Consider the following 10,890-nt stretch of genomic DNA (forward strand, 5'->3'; position numbering starts at 1 on the left):
TTCACAGTACTATATAGTGAACCAATAAAAACTAAAATATAAATTACCTTCATGTTATCAGTAAACTCTATATTCTCCAATCAGCTAAGCTACCAACAATAAGTCGTTATATATCACAATGCTATATGGCGAAAAAATGGGTGGATTCTTACCCTCAAATTTCAGCACCACGGATAGCTACGGGCCCCGTTCAGACGGACGAGTTAGTCCATGGTCGGAACAGAGGAGGGGGAGAGAGACAGCTGCGAGGCCCTAGTATGTTCCATATTGTAAAACTATACCATTAACCGTGGTGTGAGAGGTATTAAGAGGCAATGCTGGCGAAAGAGCTGCGGTCTGAAGGTCATCGTAAAAATACAATTAATTAAGAACAGAAATGATTTAAAACATCTTTCCAGTGGTTACTAAGCCTGAATCCATCTTCTCGGTTGAAATTGTCTCTGTGCTTGTATATGTGAATGGCCTCATGAACGAATCTCTCATGGTAGCCGGTTGGTTTGCAAAGAACCTCCGTCTTGGAGAAGTCAATGTCATGTGAGCCCACTGAATTATAACAGTGATCTGCCACGGCAGAGGAGTTCGTCCTACCGTGTTTCAAGTCTGCTTTGTGTTCGCGGATGCGGTCCGAGATATGTCTTTTGGTTTCTCCAATGTAGCTACTACCACAGAGGCACTTTAGTTTGTAAACGCCCGGGTACTGTATGTCTGGAACAGCATCGTTTACAGATGGAACTAAATCACGGATTTTATGTACTGTGTTGAATCGGACCTGGATCTTGTGTTTGTTCAGGATTTTGGAGATCTTTTTAGTGACCCCTGCAATGTAGGGTAAAGTGATGGTTTTGAGTGGCTCCACAAGAGGATCCTTCTTCATGACTGGAGTGATGGCTTTGCGGATTGTGTAGTCGGAGTAACCATTAGCCCTGAGAGCCTGGTGTACGTGCTTGAGCTCACTGGTAATGTGTTCCTGGTCGGAAATGCATTGGGCTCTATGGTATAGAGTCTTGATGAGGGAGTTCTTCTGGGATGGATGGTGGTGGGAATCCGGTTTCAAGTAAGCATCTGTATGGGTAGCTTTCCTGTAGACAGAGTGGCTCATTGAACCATCATGTCTCCTTTTAATTAAGACATCCAAAAAGGGTAGTTTGCCATCTTTTTCGACCTCCATGGTAAATCTGATGGCTGGGTGTATGGAATTGATGTGGTCGCGGAATTGGTCTAGAGCAGACCAAATAGGAGACTCAAAAGTAGGTGGCTTCCGCGCCACCCGGATATGACGTCACAGGCCGGTCCCGGCTGCTTTCACAATGTCACGGATGCGCTCCTGGAAAACCCCGTCCTCGCAAATCGGATACCTTTAATTCTCCCATAAATGGCAGAAACAGTAGACGCGTCGCTTGCCCGTGTGTATTTTTCCTCCTTATCAGCCACATTCAACAGGGTTTAACCGGTACAAAATTCACCAACGCACTTAATAATTATACAAAAGCTCGCTGCGCCAAAATGACACTGGAAACTGGACCATGTCCAAACGTGCTCGGAGTCTTGTCGAAAGACGCGCCGTAATTCAAGTTTCTGCGTCCTAAACCTATGCAGGTGAAGAAATGCTGTTGTCTTTCCCCCCCCCCCCCCCCACATAAAGCGGTAGCCATCTTAACGCGCAGCCACCAGGCTCGGGACAGCCGCGCCGCGCTAAGCCCCCACTTGCTCACCACACGTTGCAGTCCACCTTGATTGTATCCCCCTTGCCATAGACAATGCCACGGTGCCGGCACGGGCAATCCTCCGGCGGGATACAGTTGCCGTTGTCGTCTGGGATGAGTCCATCCCCGCATGGGCAGTCCGATTCGCACGGCGGCTAAGACGGAGGCCGAGAAGTGGGGCAAACAACAGAGGAAGAGTAAGAAGCCAGGGATTCGCCTTTCGCTCCGAGCCATCCATCGCGCAATGCCTGTGCTACTAGTCTGGCCAAGAGGGTATCGAAGAAGGTCGCTTTTTCCTCTCCATGTCAAAGTCCGTCTTTAACGCCGAGCAATTATCACTGTCGCACGAAGCACACTTTTCGGCTAAGGTTTTCCCCTGCTGCTGTCGTGGCTGTAGTGGAGTGCCCAGTGACTGCCTCACTGCTGCAGCAGAGAGAATTCGGAGTGAATCAGTTGTCACGGGGGGCGATCGATGCTCCAGCACTCACCGATTCACTCCAGTCAGCTCCTGATTGCTCATCGGCAGTCAGTCGCCTGCTGGTCGCTCTTCTATCGCTACTACTACCATGGTTACTCGTTCCCGTGAGCTTCACTCGCCCGTGTTGAGGACTCTATCTCTACTGGACACTAACCGTTTCGTCCCGTCCATACTGTGTTCAACCACCACCATCACACAGGTCAAAAAGCTTGTGCCCTGAAGCATACGATTATCACTGTTGCTAAGCACAGACCAAATAGCTTAAAAGCCAGTAAAGGACATTTGCTAAAGTCTGAATTCATATCCCACGGTTTAATACTTTATGTCCCCATGCTCAATGCATGACATGGGCAAAGGACAAAGCTACCCGAGTGGCATGGAACAGGTAGTAAGCCACTTTGGTCTGCGCTCTTTCTAAAGAAGAGTAGCAAAGCGACGCTAACTTTCTCCTCTTAAGCCCTCTTGTCGTGGCCAGCAGCCCTCAGACATTGGCTATTTAACTGCTGAATCATATCGCTGATGCTGCTACTGCTGCTGCTGCGATCATACAAGAGAGCATAGAACAGAACCCTCTGAGTGGTGGGTGAAAGCCAACCCCGTGGGCTGTGTCTAAGGGGGGGTCGAGTGTACTCACGCAGGGCAAGTTGATGGTCTGGCAGGTCCTCTCGCAGGCCTTCGCGTGGCTCCTGCCTCTCAGGGCGCTGCCATCGACCAGGAGTTGGAGGGCATTTTCGACCTCTGCCCAATGACATTTCACCATGGAGGACGTCAAATACAAAATATCCCGTGCCGCCATTCGCGAAAAGAGTAGCAGGCCAATGCGCACGCTGGGCACGTCAAAAACACAAATTTGCCAATTTCGAACACAAAAAAATTGACCGCAAATTACTCGATTAGAATCACAACGACAACAGCCGCTATTTGCCACTAAGTGGCGGTGACATCACCATGGCGCTTGTGCCAGGCTATGTGCACGTTAAGGCCATCATGTGAGGTGTGTTGAACGCTACCCGCCGGCAGGAGGCCATGGGACAGACCCTCCTGGCACCATGAGAAACGGTGCGATTGCCAAAGGTGTTCGTGATTTAATTCTGTTCGTTGAGATGGGCCGAGGTTGCCCGGGAGGGAGGTAATTCTACTGTTGAGCGGTGCGAGGGAAGAAGCGGACAGAGAATTGGACGTGACCTGCAGTGTGGTGAGTGGGTGGGTGGCTGAGTTGGGTGGTGAGTGTGGGGAGAGCGGCAGTGTGGCGGTTAGCGTGCTGCGCTATGGACCCGGCGACCCGAGTTTGATTCCCGCTCACAACCAATAACGCTGGTGAATATCTGAATCGGTCCTGGGCCTCTCCTAGGTCGACTCAGCTGTGCTGGCCTTGCTGACAGTACTTACCCAACAACAGCACATTAAGGCTATGTGGGGGGTCTTTTTTGTCTTTGAATTAGTAAGCGAGCGAACGAGTTGGTTGAGTGAGTGGGTGAGAAAGTTAGCAAGTGAGCGAGTGAGTTGTGAGCCGTGGTGGTGGTGGTGGTTGATGCGGTCTGTGAGGGCAGGCAAACTTACGGAGGGGGCTTTCACGTCGCATTCTTCCGCCTGCGGTCACGCGGGGATACAGAGAGCGCCAGAAATTGGTGAGAACCTCGCGTGGTGGCAGTGTGGTCAATGGTATCGTTTGTGGTGTTGGTGGTGGGGGGGGGGATTGGCGCTGCAGGACTCACCGAGCATGGTGATGGGGTTTTCGCACCTGAGAACTCCGTACTCGCAAGCACTGCCAAGGAGACACATCAACATGGCGTGGTTAAAGCTCTCATGTGTACTAATTCACCCCTCCGCACCCCCCCCCCCTCCCCTCCCTGGGAAAGTGACATGGCCCGGCTAGAAAAAAAAAGCCAGAAATCGATTATTTAAATTGTTGGTAAGGACAATCCTTAGAGCAAGCCAAGGCACGTGCAAATGGCGCGGCGATGTCGCGTCATTTGCACGTGTTATTTATTGAATGTCACGCCGCCACAAAGGCATCATTTGCCCAGGCCCCTGGCCCTGCTTGGCAGATGTTTCAGCTATAGCTCGGCACTTGCTAACGGCCAGTGGAGGGAAAAAAATCCCACCTATACCGCGAAAGGTCACTCTGCTCTGGCTCGGCACAGATGCGGCAGTGGAAAAGGCCCATGAAGGCAACCATTCATACCAGGCTAGATCGCCGACCCAGTAGAATTTCCCAGGCGGGACAATGTCGTGACCTGTGTAGCATGGGCACTCGATGCCCGGAACACACTCTCCCTCGTGGTTCATGAAAGTCCCCTCTGCACACACGCAGACTGTGGGTTACAGAGAGAGGGAGAAGGTCAGAGGAGGAGGGCCAGAGAGCGGTGCTAATGTAGAGGCTCAGTTTCAGTTTCTTTATTTTGGTATAGCCCTGTGAGCCATTCGGCTCTTGAATCGGGTGCAACCACAACAAACAAAAAAACAAAAACACGAACAAGAAAAACATCTTAAAGTGACTATGTGTGAATGTGCAAACAGAAAATCCATGAAAAAAACAGCAAAAATATTCCTGAGAAAAGCACCGTACACCAATCCTGTGTGCAAAAAAATCCCAGTGGGATGCAAGTCAAACAACAACAACAACCACAAGACAACTTAGATTAAGGCCATCAGTCTAACTCCGTACTACAACAAAAACAAACATGTCCAAACCCAAAAACTTTTCGAAATCACGAAAAATAAAGCCATAATTGCAACGTAACAGTGATCATAGGGACTGTGACCGGATTTTTACAATAAACTACATAAATAACATGTAACACCAAATCCTAGAGCCATAGCTGGCTGCATGAGTTACTCCACAACAACAGAAGCATCAGTCGGAGTATCAAATTTTTCAATGCACCTTTAAGATCAGCACGCTAAATCAAAATACAGATAATACTTTGCTGCGTCATTGGGAGCAAAAACATTTTATTTCATTTTACGCCAATGAATAGCAGTGGCAGCTAGGGGTGTACAACTCCTCTAGAGCAGTTTTGAGAGAAGATCTCATTGGTAGCGATTCAAGTTGCAGTTTATTGGCAATAGCATTCCAGACCCTGGGGGCATCAATAGCAAAGGCCCTTCCCTCCAGTTTTTGTACGGCAATAGGGAATTTGAAGCTGGTATATGAGCGAAGACCTGAGGTCAAATTTGTTCTTTGAAACAGAGAGGAGATCCAGAAGCTAGTCTGCGGATTTTTTTGTAAGTACATCGTGAATAATTAAGATCTGGTGCACAAGCCGTCGAACATTAAGAGATGTTACGTTTGACCCAATGTAGATATCACAGTGGTGAGACCTATATGGACAGTTCAATGTAAATCTTAAGGCCGAGTGACAAATTGAGTCAAGCTTCTTCAGTACAGTACTTGGGGCTGATTTATACACGATGTCACAGTAGTCAAGTAGAGGCAGTATGGTAGCGTTTATCAATTCCAAACGGAACATTGGGGGGAAGCAGTGCTTGTGTCGATACAGAAAATCTAATTTTAAACAATGGAGCGAGTTTGTGAAATCTGACCCACGGCAACCACCCCCCCCCCTCCCTCTGGCCCACCCAACTACCCAGCAGTGTCAATGAGTTAAGTCTGTCGGGCAGGTTACAAAGCAGTGGGTAAACGAGCATAATCGTAATAATATGAATGTGATGATAATATAAGACCCTGCCTAATATAGGACCTTGGTTCTGGCTCCTTGTTGCTGGAGGTTGGAGGCGGGGGTGTCTTGTCCTTTGATCCAGTTGGTTCTTGAGGAGGAGGGCCACTCTCTTCAGGAGCTGGCTTTGTTGGCTTTTCCTCAACGGGGGTTTCGGTGTCACTATGAAAGAAAAGCAAGGGATGGATGTTGACAGAATGAAGATTGCTCATGCATTCTCAATAACTCCTTGTAAAATGTTGTAAACAACCTTCAGACGATACTTTTAATCTGCATCTCAAATGAGTTACTGGGAAGTGTTCCAAAATAATGTACAGCTTTGCCAATCCACTGTTCAATTAAAGCCTCCCCACGTTGTCTGGGTTTGTGGGATTGTTTGACAGCGCTTCATCATTTTCTTTAGTGTGAATATGGGAATCATGGATGGGGAAGCATGGAAGTACAGCACAATAAAGGATTCTGGCATTCTGCCCTCTGTATTCCACATTGTAAATATTCAGCCTTATGACATCGATTATGCAGGTAGTCACCCATCTAAAATCATCCATGCGTCACCATGTTTAGTTTCTAGCATCTAACGAATTCAGTCACATTCTGTGTGATTTGAACCTAAGCACTATACATCCTGTATATATACTCTGACAAAATGAACACACCTGGCCCTTCTGCGGGCGATGGTCCTGGCTCCTTGTTGCTAGAGGTTGGAGGTTGGGGTGACTTCTCCTTCGATGGAGTTGGTTCTGGAGGAGGAGGTCCACTTTCTTCTGATGCTGCCGTTGTTGGCTTTTCCTCAACCGGGGGTTTCGCTGTTACTTTGAAAGAAGAGAAAGGGATAGATCTTGAAAGAATGTACATTTAAAAGACGTGGGAGCATGGACGTACAGCACAAAAAATGAGTTTAGCATTCAGACCTCTGCAGCCTAAAACTTTCAGTTTATAAATCATGTTAACTGCCGTGGTCACTCATTCATACCATCCAGTTACAATCATACTTCGTCTCTGAGATCTAAAAATGTAGTCGCATTTTGCGTGATTTGATTATGAGTATTATACATCCTGTGTATATATATATTCTTAGAGCATGGACACACCTGACCCTTCTGGGTTTGAGGGACCTGGCTCCTTGATGCCAGAGGTTGGAGGTGCGGGTATCTTGTCCATCGATGCAGTTGGTTCTGGGGGAACAGTGCAAACCTCACTGATTGGCTGTGCCAGGTGGTGGTGCATTGAAATACACATTTACCTGATCTAAAAAAAACCTCAATTTTGAATGATGGCATTTAATATATTATCCATGTGATTTTGCAACTAATTCCAGAATGGTATCTGGGCTTGCTTTAGATGGAGTTGGTGCAGGGGGTCCACCTGCTCTGTAACAGCAGAATCTGACATTGTAGTTGTAACATGGCAAATAGTCCTGATCGTTATTAGAGCATTTCAAGCCTGTGCTCTGGTCACAAGTGATCGTCTGGCCTAATTCCTCCCATGGGGTATTCGGGAATCTTTCTGCTTTGCAGTAAAATTTTTCCACTGATGAGTCAGGCAGACAGACCTCTCTCCCCGAGTCTATAATCTTTTGGTAGGATTCCTCATCTCCGCCATTTTCTTCATCAGGATATTGATCATCGTACCAGTCAGACCAGCCTAAAGCACAATCTTCTGTAAACATAGAACATTAATCAGTGATGAAATTCAAACAGATTATGGAAAATATTTAAACCATATGTATGCATTAAAACAGGCCTCAAGACTATCTTACCACACTCCAATCCTTACCTTGTTTGGTGGGTGTTTCATTTGGTTTTGTAGCCTCAATTGGTTGCTGTGTTGCAGGAACAATCAATTCTGCAAAAAATATAAGTGAATTATGGTGTGTATCGCGTAAAATAATACACATAATCATCATCACTGAATATTACATCTCCCAAAATAATGTTTGTTAGGACAGGTAAGCAGTTATGAGTTTCTATTGATTGCATTGAAGTGGACCCATCCAAATGTTGGGTTTACAAATTGAAATGGATGCTGCATCATTTGACCAAATGGCTGCCTTTTTACAACATTCGATTTTGTTAAAAACGTTCTAAACATTGACTCATAGAGACGCATGGAATGGGGGAATAATAACTTCAGAAAATTAGTATCTGGAGCACTGTTAACATCAGCAATTGGGAAATTAGCCAGGTGTAGTGTGTGTATTAAATACGTGTATACCTGTAGCATGATGTTTATCTATGTAGCTTGCATACACGGGCAATGTATTTTACTTGAATTTGTTTACTTTTCAAACCTCTATTATTTTAACGTGGATTATAACCTATCATGTGAAGTCACAAAACGTGTTTAATCTAATTTAAAGTGTTTTTGATCTCACGTGTTTCGAATATATTCACAAGTCAAATATTAGAAAAACTGCCCAAGCATTATGCTTATTTCCCAAAGTATCGGTTTTCAATGTTGAGTAAAAGCTGTCTTTGATCTCAATAAAGGTACAATACTTCTGATTGGTGGAATGTTTACAAGGTGAAGGACGGTCATGTTACTGACGTGATTTATTTTAACTAGAAGATAATTGATGTTGTTCATGTTCCCATTGTCATAGTTACCTTCACCGATAGTGATGATCCCTTTAGGCACTGGTGGGGACTTTGGTTTCCTTTTCGTTGTTTCCGGAGCAGCTGCTGTTGGTGGTTTCTCAGGGGCCCCTTTGGTTGGGGCCTGAGTAATGGGTGGTGGAGGGGGGGCACCTGATTTGGAGCAGCAGAATATGACCTTGTAGTTGTAACATATAAACATGCCTTGATCGTCATGAGAGCATTTCAGGCCTGTGCTCTTGTCACATGTGATCGTCTGGCCCAATTCCTGCCATGGGGTATTAGGGAATCTCTCTGCTTTGCAGTCATTTTTTTCCACTGATGAGCCAGGCAGACAAACCACTTTCCCTGAGGCTATGACCTTCTCGTATGATTCATCATCTCCACCATTTTCTTCATCAGGATATTGATCATCGTACCACTCAGACCAGCCTGTAGCACAGTCTTCTTCTGCAAAGATACATTCTCAATCAGTCTTCAAACAGTTACAATGTATATATGAACTCCATTTCTCTAAGATAATGTTCTGACAGCTATAAAATGCATCATACCTATGAATGCGCCATTGGTAGGAGTGTACAGCGAAATATGTATTTACGTACAGCAAGGATACAGTGAGCCTCTTAATCATGAAAGGACTGTACATAGAGCTGCCGAATTTTCGTTGAGTATCAACCCGAAAGATTGATGAGCTGCAATACCCCTTCTGTTAGCACCACCTTATTTTACGAAGATACGGTCGATCAATAACTCTGACACAGAGTGACCTACTGCTTCGTAAGTTCCTCCTATTCTGCTACCAACCCAGCCTAGAGTCTGTGAGTCATACCTTCTTCCAGTAAATGAGCCAAGGTTGGGACCAGCACACTGTAAAGTAGTACAAAAGCCCAAATTAAAATGCTTCAGGACACTAGCATAGTCTTTTTGCAACCGGAATGTCCCGGCACAACCAGAACAACTGGTTGCTTTGACTGAACATGTGTTAAACTGATATGATTGTATGTTATATATTATCCACATGTGATCTTGCAACTAATTCCACCATGGTACCTGGGCCTGGAGTTGAGGTTGATGGTTCTGGCTCCTTGCTGCTGGAGGTGGGGGTGTCTTGTCCTTCGATCCAGTTGGCTCTGGAGGAGGAGCGCCACTCTCTTCAGGAGCTGGCTTTGTTGGCTTTTCCTCAACCGGGGGTTTGGGTGTCACTTTGAAAGAAAAGCAAGGGATGGATGATGACAGAATGTAGATTGTTTAGACGTGGGAGCATGGATATACAGAACAATAAAGGTGCGTGGCATTCTGCCCTCTGCAGCCACATTGTTAAACATTAGCCTATGATATCTGTTACACAAGTAGTCACCCATCCCAACCTCATCCAGGTGCAAGTCTAATTCGATTAAAAGATCTAACATATTAAGTCGCATTGTGTAATCTGATCCTAAGTATTATACAGCCATTATATTTATATATAATCTTGCAAAATGAACACACCTGGCCCTTCTGGGGGTGATGGTTCTGGCTCCTTGTTGCTGGAGGTTGGAGGTGGGGGTGGCTTGTCCTTCGATGCAGTTGGTTCTTGAGGAGGAGGGCCACTCTTATCAGGAGCTGGCTTTGTTGGCTTTTCTTCAACCGGGGGTTTCGGTGTCACTTGGAAAGAAAAGCAAGGGATGGATGTTGATAGAATGAAGATTGCGCATGCATTCCCAATTACCCCTTGCAAATAGTTGTAAACAACCTTCAGACGATACTTTTAATCTGCATTTCAAATGAACTACTTGAAAGTGTTCCAAAATAATGTACAGTTTTTTCCAATCCGCTGTTCAATTAAAGCCTCCCACGCTGTCTGGGTTCGTGGGGTTATTTAACCGTGCTTCATCATTCTCGTTAGTGCGAGTGTGGGAATTATCGATAGCGAAGCATGGAAGTACAGCACAATAAAGGGTTCTGGCATTCTGCCATCTGTAGTCCACATTGTAAATATTCAGCCTTATGACATCAATTATGCAGGTAGTCACCCATCTAAAATAATTCATGCGTCACCATGTTTAGTTTCTAGCATATACCGAATTCAGTCACAATCTGTGCGATTTGATCCTAAGCAGTATTCATCCTGTATATATATATACTCTTACAAAATGAACACACCTGGACCATCTGAGGGCGATGGTTCTGGCTCCTTGTTGCTAGAGGTTGGAGGTGGGGGTAACTTCTCCTTCGATCAGAATCAGAATCAGAAAGGGTTTTATTCGCTATGAAAGCTCACACCGACACGGAATTTACTTTGGCAGGATGGTGCATACATTCAACATATAGGAATCTAAAATCTTAAATAAGTTTTAAACAAGTCTTACTGTAATAATAAGGGTTAAAAGTCTAACTAACACCAAGGGGCTGAAGTATATCAAATTGAATAAATATCGAATATAAAATAGCTTTAA

At 45.5% G+C, this 10,890-nt stretch overlaps 1 protein-coding gene and 1 long non-coding RNA gene across 2 annotated transcripts; both read right to left on the reverse strand.

The window, feature by feature from the left end:
* Nucleotides 1-1,651: 1,651 nt before the first annotated feature.
* LOC142923130 (mucin-6-like) lies at nucleotides 1,652-6,661 on the reverse strand. Its single transcript, XM_076064073.1, has 7 exons — nucleotides 6,518-6,661; nucleotides 5,886-6,023; nucleotides 4,367-4,496; nucleotides 3,897-3,946; nucleotides 3,742-3,771; nucleotides 2,816-2,919; nucleotides 1,652-1,858 (listed from the first exon to the last, which is right to left on the reverse strand). Exons 3-7 carry the CDS (start codon nucleotides 4,468-4,470, stop codon nucleotides 1,709-1,711), a joined length of 438 nt encoding a protein of 145 aa, XP_075920188.1. The 5' UTR covers nucleotides 4,471-4,496; nucleotides 5,886-6,023; nucleotides 6,518-6,661; the 3' UTR covers nucleotides 1,652-1,708.
* A 607-nt stretch (nucleotides 6,662-7,268) lies between these two features.
* On the reverse strand, nucleotides 7,269-9,278 carry LOC142923128 (uncharacterized). The gene is made up of 3 exons (XR_012940535.1): nucleotides 8,468-9,278; nucleotides 7,638-7,706; nucleotides 7,269-7,520 (listed from the first exon to the last, which is right to left on the reverse strand). It is a non-coding gene; the product is annotated as an uncharacterized LOC142923128 (long non-coding RNA).
* Nucleotides 9,279-10,890: the final 1,612 nt, after the last annotated feature.

The sequence above is a fragment of the Petromyzon marinus genome, unplaced genomic scaffold (genome assembly GCF_048934315.1).
Source record: "Petromyzon marinus isolate PM22_M1 ecotype Great Lakes invasive population unplaced genomic scaffold, UKy_Petmar_22M1.pri1.0 PM_Scaffold_3, whole genome shotgun sequence".
NCBI lineage: Eukaryota > Metazoa > Chordata > Hyperoartia > Petromyzontiformes > Petromyzontidae > Petromyzon > Petromyzon marinus.